We start from the raw sequence: 20000 nt of genomic DNA on the forward strand, positions 1-20000 counted from the left end.
TTGTTATTTTCTTTAAAATTATTTTCTGTGGCGTATGTTTTTCTGCCTTGCGACTGTAATTCCTTCTTTTCGAGTGAAGATCTGTCTGATTATTGGAAGTCATAAAGGGCTGTGACTTGCCACAAGGATCTTTCAGGAACAGTACGAAAGCCTTGCGAAACCTGTGGGAAAATAAAAGAGACATACATAGAGCATTTGCCAAGAAGGAATTGAATACAGCTTATGTACAAATGCCTCAAACCATGCTTATTTACAAATAACTGACATCAGTGATCGACTAATTAGGAATGAGTAAGTGGCAAAGGTAGTTAACAAATGACAAGTGAAGATGAGTGCATCTTTTCTCGAGTAGAAGACCAATACTCCTGGTTTCTTGGTGGCCAAGACCAAGATTACGTACCGGTTCTGATTGGTTCCTTCACACCATTCAATTGAAACGAAATTTATCAGCTCTGGTCTGGTAATAATTTTCCTCTTAAGCGACCCAGTTTGCGTGAGGCCGTTAAGAAAAGTATCGGCCCCATCCGTCTCGGTAAAACCGTGGGTGGATCATTCTTGCTAATTCTGATATGATTTACGTAATCTGCAAGGGAGATTTATCTTCCAGCCGGAATAGCTCTCAAAGTGATGGACGCAGGCAAGCTCGCCCACCACTACAAGGGATAGTCCATGAGTTCACGTTACGGTTATTTTGGTAACAAGCTGTTAAGTCTGTAGAGTGCCTCGTTGGATACGTAATATAACCAATATGACGTCACCGTTCGGTGTGTAGCGGTCCGTTTTTATTCTCCTTCTAAAACTAGCTCCAGCATGCTACATTTAATTTCCCTGGGTAGCAATATCGTTGATATACCTTAATATAGCAAGCACTTCAGTTCCAACCTTTAAGGTATGAAAGTGAAATATATAAGGAAATATAAAAGCTTTTCTTCGTTGGTTACCTTTGTATGCGCTGTTTGAGACTCAACAAGCTAATTGCCACATTCGCAAAATATTATACAACTAACTCGGAAATATTAACTGACATCCAATAACTCCGAAACGTTAAACGGTTGGTAACTATACATAGGCGATAAAAATTAAACTGCAGCCCACAACCCTGTCCTCACATAAGAAGAGCATTCAACACCATTTTTCCTCACATATTTTTCCAGAACAAATTTATGGAGATAGGGGATAAAAATGTATAAATTTTCATCTCATAATGTTCGATACCGATTTACATACCTTTGAGTCTTAAGTGAGTAGATGACAGGATTCACCATACTGTTGAGGTGTGTGAGAAAAAACGCAAGGAAATGAGGCCATGTACCGTGCATTTTTGCAATGTTGTGTAACAGCATAGGGAACACACCCATGAAGAAAAATGTCATCACAGTCAAACCGATTGTTTTGGCTGTCTTCACATCATTTTTAACTTGTTTTCGCACGGAACAAAACTCCGAGATACGTTTACTTTGCCTGCTCACGGTGCGCCATATAGCAACTCCCATGACGAGCATGATTGAGAATGGAACCAGATAACCGGGAATTATAAAATGTCTTCCAAAGTTCTTCAAATAGTGTATCCTGTACTCCAGCACTGGAGCGTCACCAAGATCAGTGTCGAGCCCTAATATGAACATGCCATATGTATAGGCAGCTGCTAGGAGCCATACAAACAATACTGCTACTTTTGCTTTGTTGATCGTCTTCCATGAATGGTAGCGAAGGCCGTGCACGATGGCTCCATAGCGGTCCATTGTCAATACAATGAGGTTGAACACAGTTAAGTACATGAAAAGCACGTACCAAGTCACGACGAACCATGAGATAGGGCGGCCCTTTAGGAAGGGCACTTTGCAGATGTACCACATGATCATAAGAGGCATATTGGTCAGGGCGTTGAGGATGTCTATGAGAGCTAAGTTCGCAATCAGAATATTCGGCACAGTTCGCAGAGTCTTAAACCGGACGAGTAACAGGCAAATTATACTGTTCCCGATTATAGATCCAAACATGACAACGGTAATCATTAAGATATGCGAGTGTTTCTCCTCATCCTGACAAGAAGACGTTGTGTTTTCCTCGCCCATCGTTCAGGCTGCTCACTGAAAACCGATCCAATACCTTCAGCCGTCAATTTTGTACTACGTCAAAGACCATAAATAGAGATATTTTTACTGTGGCATCAATCATCTCTTTGTTCTCTGCATCAATATGAATCGTCTACGTGGGTAATTTCCATTCTTTTCTGAGTTATCTGGAAGAAATTTGACACGTTTAACTTACTTTTCATTTTGCGAAGCTTTCTTTGCCATACATTTATTTATAGGCATTTACACGAATGATTTTCTTTCAATGTAAATGTAGCAAGATAAATTAACAAACTGGGAAATCCCTATAATCCTACATTTAAACTGCTTCTTTCCAAGATGTGGAACGAGGGTTTAGTCCCCAGCAGGTTTTCTTTGCACCATCTTTTTCTCAACCATGAAGCTTTTATTGATTTACCTTTGTTCATTTGCAGTTCACAAATACGACTAATTACCATACAGGTGACAAATTAATAAATCTTCATAGGCTTGTAAGCCATCTTTCTTTCAATTTCTCCCCAGTCCTGGCGTAAATATTTACCCGCGTGACTGTTTCCTTAAAATTGTATGTCCGACTGAAGAGGTTAGAACAAATTTGATAAATTTTGTATTTTATGCCAGAGTTTGGAAATGGTTGATTGACAAAATCAACTGAAAGATATGTTCTTGTGAAGGTGCAGAGGAAAGTGAGCAAATTAAGAGAGAGTGAAGAGTAGGCGTCACTATATTGCTAATCAAACCAGGAAGTTTTCAAAGATTTTCCTAAAAAATATAGAAATCATATTGTATGAATTAATTTGATTAGTTTTGGCAGAAAATTTTCTGATGGCTACGCGTCATTTTGCAACATTCGTCAAATACCACGGCTAAAACAAATGAGAATTTACATAAAGAGCGCTTTTAATTTGTTTCTAAACAATAGGGCCATTTATACGAGAAAAATAAGCCGCAGCTTACGCAGGCCGCGACTTACACGAGCGGCCTATATAAGATGGCAAGTGCTAGCATATATGGATCACGGCTTATTCGTGACTAGTTATTCATTACTACCTCGCTTTTGTGTTGGTTGTCATAGCAATCGTGGTATTGCGCGAGCAATCGCGCGAGCACGGAAAAAACTTGCGCTTGTGCACTGTAAATTTGCGTCTTACGTTAACCGCAAACAAGCCGCGATATCATTTATACGGGTGGTTTCGTGTCTTAAAATGAGTCGCGGTTTATTTAAGCCGAGCTCAAAACCCCTAGTCCAGGAGCTGAAACCGGGTAATAGGGTTTTCGTCCTCCCATCACCACAGGAAGGGTCTGATAACGGATTTTGAGAGAACAAGACCTCCTGAATAACGCTAGGTAATTCGTAAGGTCGATTTGTGGTATATGTTTTGAGTTAAGGGGGTGTTTTCTGGCACAAGCCGCAGCTTCTATTCTCGGTTTATATAAGACGCGAACTGGTTATCGTTTATACAGTAAGTTCGCATCTTATGTAAGCCACGGCTTATTTTTCGCGTCTAAATGGCCCTAATTTCTTTTTGTTGTTGAAAGACGAACAAGTTTTTCGTCAGCTCAGAGTATCGCGTTTTAAATCAGTAAAGGAAAAAAGTAAAGGTAAAAAGGTAAAGTCTGCATGCGAGCCAAGTGGCCCATCAGGCCGGAGCTTATCCCGGTTTCTGTAGCATGAAGCGACTAGGAGTATTTCTACTGCCCCTGGATGGGATGCTAGTCCATCGCAGGGTTACCTCCAGCATTAGAAAAAAAGTATCACACCTTATTTACGTCCTAAAACTGTTTGTAAGAAGGACCATTTTAAAAGCAGGGTCTAGGAAAATATGCAGCCCTGTAACTTTAATTGCTTTTGAAGCAATTATTCTTGATAGTTAATTTATGTTTTGCAAACTGTAAAAATTACCTTTGAATAAATGTTCTTGCCATGCTCTTCTTGTTAGTTTTATCTTTCCGCGAAAACTGTTGATCTCCACATTCACGTTTAACCTATCTCAAGGACGTGTTGTAAACTTTGATGCATCCAAGCTTCACGGTATATGATATTGTTCAGCTTTGTATTGTTTGGCAGTGTGTAAAATGATAGCAGACCAAATTGTTGCACCTGCCCGTTATTACAGATGAAAGCAATATCCTCTTTAGGTCGGCTTAGCTTACTTTTTTTTAGGTATCTTCAAAGCCTACAAAATTCTTGGTTCACTTGACCTTGTTCGTTCGTCAAATTAGGCTCTTGAAGAATTATTAACAGCATCCGTGTCATATTATGCATGGTTTACATGACTGTCTGTTAAATTATTTGACAGTGAACAGTAAAGTGAAATTTTAAAAAATTCTTGAGAAAATGTCAATTTACGTTGCTTGGAAAAGAACCTCAAGATACGTTTCGAAAAACTACCTCCAAAGGGATTTAGAGATTTTATATGATCCAGAAATTTATTTTCTCATATTTACCCGTAAAGTAATCTTTTTTTTTTTTGATGGGTTCCCCCTATGACGTCTTTGCCTTGCAAATATCCGCCTCGTCGATTGCCATTTTTTATCAATTCAGCGATTTCTTAAAGTTAACTTGCTTGGGACAATTGATTTATCATTTTGTGGCTCTGAAGAAACAAAATATGGCTTGGCTTCCTTTTAGTCTTATTAATACACTACTCCACTCAATATTTGTTATGAATTTATTCGTCTTCTTTAACACGGAAACAATACAAGGCCTGGTCTATTTGTAAACATTAAGGCATTCAACCTTTTCGTATCGGCATATTTCCCGAACCCATGCAAAAAAACAACAAACTCACTAATAAATTTTTGATATCAGAGCAAGCCCAAGTTTCTTACTCCATCAAATGTGTGCTCTTTTTATTTCCTAAAATAAATGCAGAAGAGTTAATTTGTTTTGTTCCACTCAAAATATATTCCACCCCGCTCGTGGCAGCAGCTAATTGAATCTCGTGTCAACTGAGCAATATCGTAAGAGCACCACTTTTTTATCGCCTCAAATTTAAGACGAAAACAAGCAGAGAAATCAAAAGATAAAATACAGAAATGAAAATCAATTTCTGGTTAATATTTGTGGTATTTCGGAATTATTTCATAATTATTTCATCGAGTAAAGAAATAATTCATTTATTTTTTGGCCGACTGAGTGATTTTACTGTTAATCAGTTTAAGTCCAGTATATCAAAGAAAAAAAATCGTTGCCGCCCATATTATTAAAATCGTAATGGACTTTTTAATTTAAGGTAAGTCAATTTAAATTTCTGTATTATTTGTTGCTGTCTGTAAATAAAACGGCAGTCGAAGCTAGCGTACGCAAAACACTGAAAGTACAAAAAGTACGAGACTTAACACACACCTCGTAAATGATTTCCTTGCGAAATGTTCACGAATAAAGAAAACTAAACCCATAACTACTGACAATCTACAGGAGAAAAACACCAAAAACAAAAAACCAAAATGAAAAACAATCATAATTTCTAAATCCATTTATACATGATATTGCTTCTCATTTTCTTGAGTAATAGACAGGTGTTCGCAAAGCTTGTAGAATTTGCACTGTTTGCATGGCCAGAGTGTGTAAAAAGAGGTCAACCAGTACCCTAAATCTCTTTCAAACTGTTAATTAGATAAGCATAATAGTCGTATTGAAAAGAACCTTTTGCTGCTTGCAAAACAAAACAGTTGAACATAAAATGGCTACTTGAAACTGCACTTTGCGGCTGCCAAATGGAAATTTGTAACGTTGCATTTTAGGGAACGTTCAGAGGAAAACGTCCTGTAAAGTAAACATTCTTCAAAATCTCCTTACCTATCAAAATTCATTACCTACAGTGCAAGGCATAAGTAACTATTGCTTTAGCAGAACATTCTAATTAGAAAGAAAGAAAAACCATTTTAGCATCAACGATCGTAGAAAAACGACAGGTTTTTAAAGCAGCCGAAGATTTTTGAGGCTCACGGCGTTATATTGCAATGTTTAGTGCGAAGGTGAAAGGTTCTCTGCAATATTTCAAATAATGCTATGTATCGAAGAAATCATCTATTACAATATCCATGCTCGTGAAATCCCTTTTTTCTCTTTCTTCTCCTGTATTATATCTTCGATTTTAGAGGGTTTGTTTGGAATTTTGAATTCTGTCTAACGATAAAACAAAATATTTACCTGCAAATAATTTCTTCCTATCTTCTCCTCTTGCATGGAGTGGAAATGGATCTTGAGGAGGAGCAAATGCTCGTTGTGTCAGCCCCCCTCTCACGTTGTGTGAAGGTCACATGACCAAGCAGACCAGGTTCCGTCCTATTGTTTCTTTGTTAGTTAAGAGGCATTCTGCAAAAGCGGTCCAGTCCATCTGGCTTGAAAGATAGATTTCGCTCATTTCCTATGTATTGCGCGACAGTCATGTACTTATACTAAACTTGAACCAAAATTTGGTTGATTAGATCTTTTAAAGTTTTCACGTTTTAGGAAATTTTCTATCCGCCCGAGCAAAGGCCCGTGAAGTCCATGGTCAACACCAAAATTTAACACATCTATCTTTGGGGATCAATTAAACAGGAAAAAAATCTGTGCACAAAACAAACACCACTCTCACATATAATATGTCTTCATAATGTTTGAGACCGACTTTTAGAATAATTGAGCTAGAATTAAGCCATGCATCAGCGGGACTAAAGGACGTTCGCACTAATTGTTTTTGCGCATCCTTACTACGCAAGCAAATTTACAGGCTACGTCATGCATGAGAGCGCGCGCTGAACAATGATTGGGCAGATGGCCATTGTTATAGCTTTGCCTGGATTTAACGATCTTGGACATTCAGTTACTCCTATTTTTCTTTTTTCTTTAAATGTCTACGTTTAGCAAAAAAAAAATGAAGAAAACTATCGATTAGAGTTTGAATTTTTTGGCAAATTGCGCCGTCGAATTCCGTTCTTTTTAGCTCTTCATTTATCCGTGCGGCGGTTTCAAATGTTTCTTGAACGGTTAAGTTTTGTGAAAACGTTGGCAACATTTGGAATTTCTTACGCAACAGACCCACTTCTACCAAATATGACTAAGATCGTTTGCCTCCGTTGACTCACCTTCGATGTACGTGAAGTAGACTGCTTTTCGGAACATCGGCAATAAAAAAATATGATTATTAACGATAAAAAAACAGGGAGCTCTTTAAGAGAACTCACTGAGAATCACGCGAAGGAACACAGGTTTAAGGTACGAGCAAAGTCGTAGAAGACAACAAAAGTACAATGTAACTTAAGATACGGAAGGTACAAGGGAACTGACCGTTGACGTAACACTCCCGAACACGTAGTGAAACGAATACAGAGTGGGTGGCAATGCAGGCAAAATTCACTGGACTCGTAGGGATTGCATCTCGACCCTATTAGAAATTTCAGAAGAGAGGGTTGTGGTAATGCGAGCCAAATTCGTTAAGAATGCACTGGGAACGCATGGTTAAGAGCGATGGGAAACGTACAGAGCGAACGCAGGAGGAAACCCTCATAAGAAGCAGTAAAAGTAAGACTACCACAAGAGGAAAAGAATGGGAAAACGCATTGCCAACGAAAACGAAATGTAGCAGGAAACCCTCGAGGTGGTGAAACGCATAGAAAATGAGTGGCAATGCCAGCTAAATTTACTGGAGGCTACATGGAATTCTTGTAGAAAGGTACTAGGAAAAGAAAGGGAAATCGCTTGGAAAGGTACAAGGGAAGGCAGGAAAACGCGCAGATTAATGTACGAGGAAAGTCTTAGGAGAGCCCAAGAGTAACGCTCGGGGAAGATAGGAGGGGAGGCCGCCGGAACATGGAAAAAATCACATGCATGCATGCACGATTGGTGTAATGCAAGAAGGAAAGGCAGGACCAACCGAAAGACCTCATATTGGTAAAATAGGCATGTGATGTTGTCTAAAATCAGAACTCAAAACACATAAGAAACACACAAAACAACAAACACAAACGACGCAAATATGACGTTACTTCAATTTATTAACACGATATGCTGACTTTACGATACTTAAATATTTACAATACTCATATCAATAAGAAGTTTACATAATCTTCATGACTTGAGACCACAAGAACAAAGAATGGCGTGTCTGTAGTAACACGGAATGTAGACACCAAAAAATTTTTTCCACCTTTTCATACGATCACTTCGCTTGGATGAACGGTCCACATCATCCAACCAACACTGAAAAAAGCAGGATTCAGCTCTCAAAGTTAATGTCCATTCCGAGCTTGAGAAATATTATTCACTACCAATCTAATAAGGTTTTACATTCAGTCTCATTCTAATTAAACAATGGAGTGTTTCTGGGGAGGAACTATCGGCTGATAGTTGCCCTGCGGAAACTTGATGTTCTCAAAGGAAATATTTGCCCGAGAAGCGAAGCTTCGAAGACAAAAATGCTAGTTTTAAGAGCATCAAACTTCCAAGAGGCAACTATCAGGCCGGTAGTTCCGTGACATAAACACTCCATTGTCTTTATTGTTCACCACTAAATTTTGTTCGGCTCGCCATTTCAAAAATCATATTGAATTATTTTTAACTTTTTCAGGCGTGAAAGTTAAATGTAAAATTTGAAAAAGAAAACAGACAAATTGCGTCTTTCATTTTTTCCTATAAGCAGGCTTGTGTACAGAAAAATTTTCACGGACGAGCATTATCCATCCGGTTATTTTCCTTGGACGGTCACGATGGGCAGATTGTGTCCCTACGTCAATGAACACTATCGCGTCACGTGATCAATTTAAACCAATAAGAATAGGAGAAAATTCAGTGTTGAACTATAATATTTAACACATCTCTAGAAAACTACGTAAAATATGAGATACAGAAATGTTGATAATGTATATGCCTTCCACAAGAGGGTAAGAAAACGTTAAAGGAGCTACCTCACGGCTTTTGCATCTTGAAAAGTTCTATATTTTTCAAATTCGGCAGTTGTAATCCTTGTCAATCTTCTCCATCCTAAACCATCCTTGTTCCTTTATGGTTTATTATCATTTCTTTGGTGTTTTTCTATCTTAGTAAACTTAAGGTTATTTTGTACCTGGCCAAAATACCGTGACTTAGCTCATTTAAATTGCAACTACTAACTGCTCGAGTACGATAAATTGGGATGCGAATGGGTGAGTGTAAATGGCGAGCTGATAGTTCTTCGACCCCAATCCAAACAGTAAACCAAATCAGTTGTAAGTACACAGATTCTCGGGACAGACTCGATTTCTTTTCGTGAATGAAAACGCTACTTGCAAAAAGATGAAGCATAGCTGACTACACATATTGTTTTTAAAATTTGTTTGCAGTGTATACCGAATCTCTTGCTTACAAATCGTATAATCGTATATACTGTGTGAAACTAAATTTTTGCAGGCTCTGATTTTTGCGATTTATCCGTTTTTTTCCATGATCAGCAAAAAAATAGGTTCCCGCAAAAAAAACTTCAGGAAAAAATTTCCTCCGCAAAAATTTACTCCACTGGCGAAATTATACACACAAACATCACAAGTAGATTCTTGTTGCTGCCATTCATTTAAAACGTCTCTTTCGTTCAGAAACTAAACGATGAAATGAGAAACACGTTCAGAAATAATAAAAAAAAGGTTTACAGGAAAGGATTGTCTGAAGGCACCCCAATGAGAAGAACACTACATTTTCGCACAAGAGCAAGATATAAATGGGATAGAGTGACCCTGATTACTGAATTACTGTGTTTTATATCTATGCGCTTGTTTTCACTTGTCAATTGCTTGCAGTTAAATTAATAAATCCGAAATTGTACTTTCAATTAAACGGGACCTCCCGAAAATCACAAATATGAATACCCAGCAAGAAAAACCAGTCCTTTACCGGCAATCGCAAAGATTAGTTCCCACAAAACAAAAAAAAAAAAAAGATGATCAAATGAAATACGTGTAAATTGGGATTAACTCCCTATTTTCCTTTTAAAGTTCTGTCATCTGAATGTTATATTCTTCTGTTACGCAAGGTGAATTTCTTGTTGTGGAATAAAGTTCAGTTTGAGTCTTGGAAGTCAAAACGGGTTGTGACTTGCCCCACGGGTCCTTCATGAACAATGAGAAGGCCTTGCGAAACCTAAAAATTGAAAAATATAATACTTCAAATGTTTGCGTGAAATGAGTTAGACTTATATAATCTTAGGTCTAACAACAGCCTGAGCAATATTATTAAGTAAATTATCAGAGAGAATAAATAGGTTTACGAACAACGGCTCAAGATAGTACAATTTTTTTTAACTTAGGAAGGAATTTCGACTATTTATCTAGAGCAATTTTCATTATAATTTCCTTGAAGTAGATAAAAAAAAAAGAAAAAAAGAGGCGGAGGTAAGTTTTGCTAATAAGGTATTGAGCATTGCACTGGATATTTTTACACTCTAACATGAGCTAAAAGGTGCGATTCCCGAGCCATTTTTACGATGACTCAAAATTAGCTGACACAAAAGAACTGGTTGTCCTTTGTCAACTGAAAATCCTAGAGTGATTTCACTCAGCCTGTGAAACAGCTACTATACAAATTAGAAACCAATAGACACTAATTTTATAATCGATAAAAGTGCCGTTTTTTGTCACTGACTTGTATATTTTAGCAAGATGTTTCGGCTAACTCTTAAGCCTTCATCAGTTGAAAAAACTAAGTGCGTCCCAAGCTCTTGTAGACTTCAGGGATGACTATGTGATCATTCCCAGCGTTCGGGTCTTTTACAGACATCCAAGCTTCTAGAAAAAGCCGCTGATGGTAATGTGCCTCATGTCCGACGACTTCAACGTTTTCAAAATCCATGTGATGATGACATTCGTGGACATGGCACGCAAGTTTGGAGTTATGATCGAACATCAAGACAGCCTTTTTGTGCTCGGAAACCCGCATCTCCAGTGATCTTTCGGTCTGGCCATAGTATACAAAATCGCACTGACTGAAATTGATTCTGTACACTACTCCAGATGATGGACGGTTGGTTTCATCCTGCTGTTTAGACACTAATTCTATTGTTTTTTATTGGCTTTGTTTGGCTATTTTGCAATAAATGGTTGTTGTTTTCCACGGGTTAACATTGACATAATCACCATGCATTTGCCACTGATAGAGTTACAACACGGTGATGTTTGTTTGTTTTTTTTTGCTATTTCCCGCCTCGATTTATGATTGTTTGGAAATTATAACGTTAAGTTTTTGCCACTTCATTAGTTTCAAGTTTTTCTGTTGATTCTCAGATGTCAAAACTTGTCTTTTATACAAGGTCGACGCCCTCGTACTTGAGCGTCGCACTTTCTTTTAGTTACTCTATTAAATAGACTCGAAAAATAGAATGCACCTTTTTGATTCTCCAATTTGATTAGACGATGAAATCCACGGGAAAGTTAAAACAAAGTTTTGTTTCAATATACGGGGAAATTGGTAGTTTTTCCTGGATAAAATATGCTTCGACAATAGGCCAAATTCGATATGTTGAAATTCTAACCTAACCAAGCCTCGGCACCAAGTTAGAATTTTAAAATATCGAAATTGACAGTGAGAAATATCATGCTATAAAGAAACATGACCTTATTTTTTAACTGATTGAAACCCCAGTTTTCAACGCTAGCTTTCGATTTATCTATTTATTCATTATCTGTTTTGTTGTTTTCTTAACCACTGCATTTACCTTGGAGTCTTGAGTGAGTAAATAATTGGATTCGCCATGCTGTTGAGGTGCGTGAGGAAAAACGCAAGGAAATGAGGCCATGAACCGTGAATTCTTGCGATGTTGTGTAACAACATCGGGAAGACGCCCATGCAGAAAAATGCCGCTACTGTCAAACCGATCGTCTTGGCGGTCTTCACATCATTTTTAACTTGCTTTCCCCCAGAACAGAACGTCGAGATCCGTCTGCTATGGATGTGCACAGTGCGCCAAATGGCAACCCCCATCACGAGCATGATCATGAATGGAACCAGATAACCGGGAATTATAAAATGTCGTCCAAATTTCTTTAAATACTGTATCCTGTACACCAACACTGGAGCGTCACCAAGATGAATGTCGAGCCCTAAGATGAACATGCCATATGTATAGGCAGCGGCCAGGAGCCAAACACACAACACTGCTACTTTTGCCTTGTTGATTGTTTTCCACGAGTGGTAGTGAATGCCGTGCACGATGGCTCCATAGCGATCCATTGTTAGAACGGTGAGGTTAAACACGGTTAGATACATAAACAGTACGTACCAAGTCACGATAAACCACGAGACTGCCTGTCCCTTGAGGTAAGGCACTTTACAGATGTACCACATGATCATAAGAGGCATATTGGTCAGTGCATTGAGAATGTCTATGACAGCTAAGTTCGCGATCAAAATATTCGGCACTGTTCGCAGAGTCTTAAACCGGACGAGTAAAAGGCAAATTATACTGTTCCCGATTATCGATCCAACCATAACCAGGGTGATCATTACAATGTGCGATATTTTCTCCACATCATGACAAGAACTCATCTGGATTGTCCCGTTCATCGCCCAAAATCTGTGCACAGTGAACAGTTGCAAACTCGCTGCAAACGTTCGGCTGACGGACTTGCTATCTTTGCAAGTAAATTCCAAACGTACCAACCGCCTATTCGGTACGAGGTTCTCCTAAGAATGTATTTCTGCTCGTTTTCGGGTCAAAAATGGTCCCTTGGAAACAAGGAAACTGGTTAATTGTCAGTTCCTGAAAACAATTTACGTATTGTGCACTGGGATTGTGCAGTGAACTGGCAGTTTTGCGTTCCAATCTTCTTGCACAGAAGCAACACAGTAAACAAAATAGCGAGATTTCTCCAAGGCAGCTGAAAAAGATAAACAAGATAGCGTTTTCAATTAATTTTGGCGGTCTGTGTTCTACTTTACTCTCGTCTGTTGACAGAATATTTATATTTGGACGACTCTGTAGGTGAGTGGCGTCACAGAAAATTACTTTTTTAACCTCAAGATAGACTATCGGTTGGAATTATTGTGCCTTAAAGACAAACCAGAAGAGGGAACTGAAAGAGAAAGAAAGAAACGTCATGGGAAGTGCTATTTCATTTTTCAACCAACCTTTTGACGCATGACTGATTGTGTAACCGATAATGAAAGGAAAAAAAGCGGAGGCGGACTCGTGCCCAAAGGTGATATAAATTATTAAAGTGAATCAATTTTGACTGAGTAGTCAAATGGATAATGTCAAATGAGATTTCTGAAAGAAAATGAAACTAACTTTAGCAATACCTAACAGATACTTTTTTGAAGAACGCCTCAACTAATTTTCACATTTTTAATGAACATAATTTGTCAAGTGTCATAGGTACTGCTAATTGTCTGCGGCCCAACATCAAGAGTTGCATTTAACATTCGAATACGCGAAAATCGTTTTGTACGTCTTCGTAAAAACATAAATCAAAATGTCCTACCTGCAGGAAAAAACTGCCTGTAGAACCTCACTCTCTCTGAAAGGACATTGGGGCAAAGAAAACGGAAAAGTAAATCCTTAATCTTCAATTCAGACAGCAGACCTTTTTAAGACTGAGGGTGTTTTTATTACGGGGCCTCACAGACTTTGCTTAAGGATGAAACTTCCTCTGTTGCGATAGACGGGCAATATAACGTCTAGAGATAATTCCCTGAGAGGCTTCACCACAAATAAAACAGTGTTGCTCCATAAAGAATAAACAACGGAAATAGGCTTTGAAATGATTTCGTTCTGACGTACATCAAGAGAACGAGAAGACTAGAAAAAAATGACTCGTACAAAACTTTGTATAATTGGTTCTGATGAATCAGTGGCATTTCCCATAAATATTCTTGAAGCATGAACTCTCTGGCAAAAGTCGACATGAGCTACGAATACAATTTGCCATGTCTTTCGGTTTACGAGAACAATTTTACTTTCAACAGGAAAACGAACGCGAGCAAAAACGTATTAATAAATCCGTACCCTGATAAGTTAACGTTTGTAATTTCCGGCATCATTCCTCAAATATAAACACAACAGTTCCTGGTATTATGAATAATATTGAGGGGAAAAAGCTTTGAAATTTCCACTTGGGTTTGACGTACATAACAAGAATATATATTTTTTGCTGTTAAAGACAGGAAAACAATTATGGATATCTGTGGAAACTTAACATAAGTGATTACTTATGGCAATTCGCTCGCCAGAATCACCATCTCTGCTCAGCTTTCTCAAATCGGCAGTTCCCTATACCTTAAAAGGTAATTACGTATTCGTTTACCAGAACAGATTCATAATTTGTCAGTTCTGAACTTTGGAAGAGGCTAGATAATAGTTTTATGTCAGCATAATGTTTGGGGGAGGTTTTGATGTTTCTTGGAGCCTTTCTCGTCCAGTTGTGACTTAATTGTAAATTCTGTTCAAACTATTGTGCGATTTTTGTGGGATCGCGAGTATTCTGCAGGAAAATGTTGTGTGCTCTTTTGTTTCATTTGTCAAGAAATAAAAGCTACCGTTTCATTAATTCAAAACGGCAGAAGTAATAACGTCTTTGCCGGGATGGTAAAAATGATGACAAAAATTGATTTGAAGACAAAGAGTCAACACGAGCAGCTAAAATGTATTTCACTTTTTGACCCAGCTATCGATACGTAGTGGTGATAAATACCTAAGTTCTCTCTACGTTAACATAACATTTTCGAGCAGATGATTTACCAGAATGCGCGACCTGGTCGACCCAGAGGAAATTTTTGCCCTCTTATTAAGAATTGTACGAAATGAAGGTAAAACAGTCCGGATAATTTTGATGGGCTCTTGGAAGAGGGCCAGTAGAATCAGCAATTTTAGCCTTCTTACGTTTGTCGAAGAAAAACGCACCCGTGCGCGAAATATGCGTTTACATTAAGCCCGATTGCCGTTGCCGCAAAACACATCTCTTTTATGCAATGTCACAGAACGTAGTACTTCGCCGGGAATCCATCGGAAGTAAAACGTTTTCTTTAATTTCGCTGAATATGAGCAACTCAGGAAGACGGCGGTATAGCTCGCTCGCTACCGCAAATTTAAAAAAAATAAAATTCAAGTTTTTGTGTGGGAAGAGCAATGGGATTCGCAGCATTGCAAAATTAAAAATAAATCAATTAAAAAAGAGCCATAGGATTGCGCTCTTTCGAATGCGGCATGTTGCAAACTGAAAATGGTAAAATCGCTCGTCGTGCTCATAATTGTTTTGTTATGCTTTTTTTCTGGCTTCCCGTGTAGCTGGCGTTGTCGCAGCTCATTAAAGCTTGATATTATAGGTTGTCACTATCTAAACAAATCAGTGTGTGATTTCAATTTCCTCCTTGTCCTTTTCGTAGAAGTATACCATGTGTCATTAGCGTAGTGTTTCGAGAAAAATAAGTCAGCAATGTTTACAACAAAATTAAACAACTTGATCATCAAAGGCAAATATGGCATTGAATAACTAGCTTTGCCCTTAACACGATACACAGAAATGTTAAATTCTATTGTTCCTGTTCAAAAATTCTCGAAAGATAATAGCAAAGCATATTGAAAACAGCATTTAGGTTTTTACCTCGAATCTTCCTATTTCAATATGCACAAGCAGTGAAAACTTGGTCGTCAATTTTGTTCATGTTAGAAAATCCTTAGATTAAAGTATTTCGTTACTCCACTATACCATTTCAGAAATTCTTTTAAATCAGGCTGTTTAATACTACCTATGGGAGGGTATTTTAATAAGATTCTAAAAGTCTTCTTAACACAGATGCACTCGCAAGTCTTAAAGTGAAAATGAGATAAGGAGGCATCCAAAGGGATCTTTGTGACCAAAAATTCTTCGAAACGTCAGGACAACGATTTTTTATGTGCTCACCTATGTTTTCAGTGGTTAAAGTTTCCTCTCGGCCGTTGGACAACTTGTGAATAACCCTGACACACCTGAAGAATAGAATATTCAAGAATATAAATAAAGATCACTTTCAAATGATTATTTACCATTCATTTAATAACGCAAGTTACCAAATCACATTAATAACATAAATAACCTGAAGATATTTTTCCAATCCGCGATAATTCTTCTGATAATATTTGCAACGACCAGTATAAGCAATGACTGGTTGAAAAAAACAAAGTTCCTCACAAAAAGCTGCAATTTGTAATAGCAAAAGAACGATCCAAAGGCACTTTTTTAAAACAGCGATGTCTGGAATTTTGAGGACACTGATAGTTTTGTATTCACCCTGATGCATTTAGAAGTGAAAGATCTCTCTCCGTTTTATAAACAATAAGAATTTGCACACACCTGAAGAACAAAATGTTCAGGAATCGAGGAAAGAAAACTTTAAAAAAATTGCTTATTATATCCCTTTTCACACAGCTGCTGCAGTTTGCGATTCTCAGCAGGGAGTTTTTTTCTGAAACTTCAATTGCAAGACTACAATGCTGATCACACATCGTTTTGCAATATTTCGGACAATACCGGCAAAATAAGACATTTTCCGAAAGCTGAATCACTAACTGGAAGTAAATCTTACTAAAATATATATTTTCCATTTTTCAAACAATCGTCTTTAAGCCAAAGTATTATCCTCGTTGAAGATAACCACCTAGCCACCTCTGAGTTATTCTTGTAACCGACAAAAGTCGCTTATCGTAGCCACAAACTGCAACGCCAAGTAGACATCAATAATCAAACTAAATTGACAAGACTTCATGGACTGCCAATGGTCTTAAATAAACCATGTCAAAGTCAGTAAATACTTCGAAACAGAAAGAAACGACGAAAATTAATCAATCTTGACTGCACTTTTGACAAGCGCGCTGCTTTATAGCCCAATTTCGTTTAAGGTAAATAACATCTAGAGGTGAATTTTCACATTTTTAAAATCTTCGCGACAGGCAGATAGTGAAAACTCCTTTCGTCAATTGCTTTTAATGCCATTCATGCAGATTTCGTTTACAGCTGGCGTATCGCGGCAGTTTTAAACTTTTCTCATAATTTTACTTATCTTCTAGCAATCACGACAAATCTTTATTATTTAAATCTGGTATTAATGAGACAGCTGGAGAAAAATAGGTCACCTATGCTAAATTTAACCCAGTCGGTGGAGACTGTCCCCATTCTTTTTGTTCTGTTTAATATTCGTCACAAGGTTCATGAAAGCTATTTACATCCTTTAATGGTCAAATTTCCCTTCCGAGCTATTTGTTTGCATGCATTGAAAGATGAGCCTTACGTTTTAGACATTTAAAAAGAACGGCTGATTACACAAGCAGTTATCGCTTCGTTTCAGTCTTTGAAGCTATCGTGTTTCGTTTCGCGAGATTATCACAAAATAACTTGCACACAGAAACGACTGCGAAAAAAGCAAAGAATAAAATAGACGTTTTACGGACATAAACATTTCTCTCTTAGGTCAACACGTTCCTTTTCTCGTCCTTTCTCTTTACTTTGTGTCAACCTCTCCATCAGATCTTTGAATTTAAATTCGAGAACTTGTGTTAAAGTTACCTGAAACGGATCGTTGTGTAATGCCTCGCTTACCTTGTTACTCAGTAGTTACCGCCAACAGCATAAGCAACAGTTGACTTAGAAAGCAGGAGCCAACGTTAATTGCCCAAAACATTCGCATGATTATCTCAACCTATATTGGTTCTCCTTAACTTCGTTCACTTAGGACAAAATAGCCAAACAATTATGAATTATTTATCTTCTCGCGCAGATGACATTCAGCAATCAAAGAAAGCTGGGTGACAGTTGGTCATGTTTGAATAAAAAAGGAGCCCTTATTTTCCACGCAGTCTTGATATGTCATAATTCCAAAAAGAATGTTTTCAACCAAAGAAACAATCAATCTTAGATTTTTCACCTGAATGTAAGTAACTTTGTACTGTCAGTGGGTATTAAATATTGTACTGATAAATCATTAGACTTGAAACTCATATTTACTTGACAGCAAATAAACCATTTGACAAGCACTCAAAAGAATGGGGCTAATGTATCTCTAGCAAGAGCTACCAGGCTTTAAAGATAACGACATGAAACACTAGCAGGTGTTTGAAACAACTTCTTAGTCGGAGCTAATCCAAGTGGTAAACGAAGAAATTAAATGGTACATGTAAATGGTCAATTCCCCCTATGAGAGGTGCCTGCAGGGAATCTTGGTAGGTTGTATTGATCAACTTGGATTGGGTATTTGCTTTGATGAACACAACTACCATGATTCCCTGCAAGCACGTCTCATAGAGAAAATTGGCCATTATGCCAGCCTGAATCAAATATAAAAATCCATGTCCCGGTAATGACTTCATTTGCTTTAAAGCTTAATATTTTTTTACCGCTTTTGAGACGCATTTATCTTTCAAATTGTCTCAAATGAATTGACAGCTCTGGTCGCAACCGTTTTTGGCACTTAACCAAGTTTTATATTGCGTTGGTTAAGAAAATGGCATGTTGTAGTTAAAAAATAAAACTCTCTGAGACATAATAAGCCTTGCAGTTAGACAGAATCAGTGCTGCGGTTAGGCAGAGAATTGCACTGCAGATAGGCAGACAATTTCACTGTAGAGAAGCAGAGAGATGTCGTGCTGCGGTTGGATAGAGAATAGCCCTTTTTGGCGGTTAATTCCATTTGCATTGCAAAAGAATCCAACATGAATGTGAGGCAATTTTGTAGTTTTTGCCCCAAATTACCTCGCATTAACAGCGTAGACACGGAATGGGATAATGTAGGGACTGGACCGGTGGACTCTTGAACTGATAGACTAATTTTGGACCCTTTGCTGGACCAATGTTTGGAGTGTGTCTATTAAAGCAAACGTTTTGTTGAGCCTCCGCTATAAAGCCTGGTGGTTTCTTGGAGGTCTCCTCGCCCTATGATATCGAAATTGTTTTTTATTGTGTTATTTCTTATAAGTTTTATTTACCACGCCAATCTTGAAATAGAGGAATCAAGACCAGCTTGTATCCCTTGCAAGGAGCAACCTTTACTGTCAGGTTTATTTTACACCGTTCGCGTTAGTCGAAAGCTCGTCGATGCTCTGAGAATTTAGAAAATGAAAATGGCTGGTTGGATTTTCATTCCAGTTTCTTTTTGTTTCATTTTCCTCAAATCAAATATTTTGAATTTTTTAAAACATTTTTAGTAAGCGTGCGTTAAGTTTGGTTTTATTGTTTCGAGACAGGTAAACGATAAATTATCCATTCTTTTTTTTTTTTTGATTAAGCGAATTTGTCATTGTCTTTCCTAATAGCTTATCAATGGGGAGTACCATATTACAATTTTTACTTCATCTATTTAGGCTCACAAAAAAACGCACACAAAAAAATGGGCTGAAAACAACAAGTTAAGCTTACATATCCAGAGAAATATTATTTTGACAATCAAACAGTGGCCACCGAAAAGCGATTAGTGTCAATTATAAAACTTTGTACCAACCAAAAAAAAAGCACAGTTGGCATTGTAATTTACAGACGGAACGCCGTACATCCTTTTATCTCAGCACAACTATTTTCAAACAATATGAAAAAGTTGCGGCCACCGTGCCCCATCGATTTGGTTGAAATTTGGCATGCAGTCTTGTTGGGTGGATGCTAGAAAGTTCCAATTCTTTTTACTTTCGAAAATGTCGAGAGGGTCGAGTGACCTTGACGGCCCGCCAATATGGCCGATCAAAGGAGTTCTTCTGATTTAAGTGCCGAACCTATCATTAGTTTCTCGATACCTTTTTTTACTAGTATAAAAAACGATCCTTCTCTGTTGTATTTGTCAAAATAAATCCGGAAAATGTTACGGTTTGAACGGCCAACGGGCAGATAATTTTCGTCGCTTCAAAGAGTCACAAATTGTATTCAAATTATGAGGCTGACATCCAATTTTATTACGATTAAGAAGTAGCCATTTAACCTGAACGCAGCTTACTTACAGATGAATCGATCCATTAATAA

The 20000-nt window shown here is 37.8% G+C and overlaps 2 protein-coding genes across 3 annotated transcripts in view; both read right to left on the reverse strand.

The window, feature by feature from the left end:
- LOC110055657 (type-1 angiotensin II receptor A-like) overlaps positions 1-2226 on the reverse strand; it is a 3751-nt gene extending 1525 nt beyond the window's left edge. The window contains exons 1-2 of the mRNA XM_089282768.1: positions 1228-2226; positions 1-161 (exon numbers count right to left, since the gene is read on the reverse strand). The exon at positions 1-161 is cut by the window's left edge and continues 1525 nt beyond it. Of these exons, the coding sequence (XP_089138894.1) occupies positions 1-161; positions 1228-2075 (1009 nt within the window). The 5' untranslated portion in view covers positions 2076-2226. The remainder of the gene's footprint in view (positions 162-1227) is intronic.
- A 5816-nt stretch (positions 2227-8042) lies between these two features.
- On the reverse strand, positions 8043-16023 carry LOC110055620 (somatostatin receptor type 2-like). Of its 2 annotated transcripts, XM_020762008.2 has the most exons (3): positions 15927-16023; positions 11744-12905; positions 8043-10173 (listed from the first exon to the last, which is right to left on the reverse strand). In XM_020762008.2, the coding sequence occupies exons 2-3, from the start codon at positions 12589-12591 to the stop codon at positions 10023-10025; spliced, it is 999 nt and encodes a 332-aa protein (XP_020617667.2). In that variant the 5' UTR covers positions 12592-12905; positions 15927-16023; the 3' UTR covers positions 8043-10022. The 2 variants fall into 2 exon arrangements, with proteins under 2 accessions (XP_020617667.2, XP_089138895.1); XM_089282769.1 differs by lacking the exon at positions 15927-16023 and having other exon boundaries at positions 11744-13918.
- Positions 16024-20000: the final 3977 nt, after the last annotated feature.

The sequence above is a fragment of the Orbicella faveolata genome, unplaced genomic scaffold, assembly GCF_042242905.1.
Source record: "Orbicella faveolata isolate gen_17 unplaced genomic scaffold, um_ofav_v1 contig_12, whole genome shotgun sequence".
Classification (NCBI taxonomy): Eukaryota; Metazoa; Cnidaria; class Anthozoa; order Scleractinia; family Merulinidae; genus Orbicella; species Orbicella faveolata.

What these genes read in the sequence shown, in the direction of transcription:
- LOC110055620 (XM_020762008.2), bottom strand. Translation starts at nt 12,591, where the DNA reads ATGAACGGGACAATCCAGATGAGTTCTTGTCATGATGTGGAGAAAATA. An exon ending in TACTCACTCAAGACTCCAAG is followed by an intron (nt 10,174 to 11,743) that starts GTAAATGCAGTG and finishes TTCAATTTTTAG; the next exon opens with GTTTCGCAAGGCCTTCTCAT.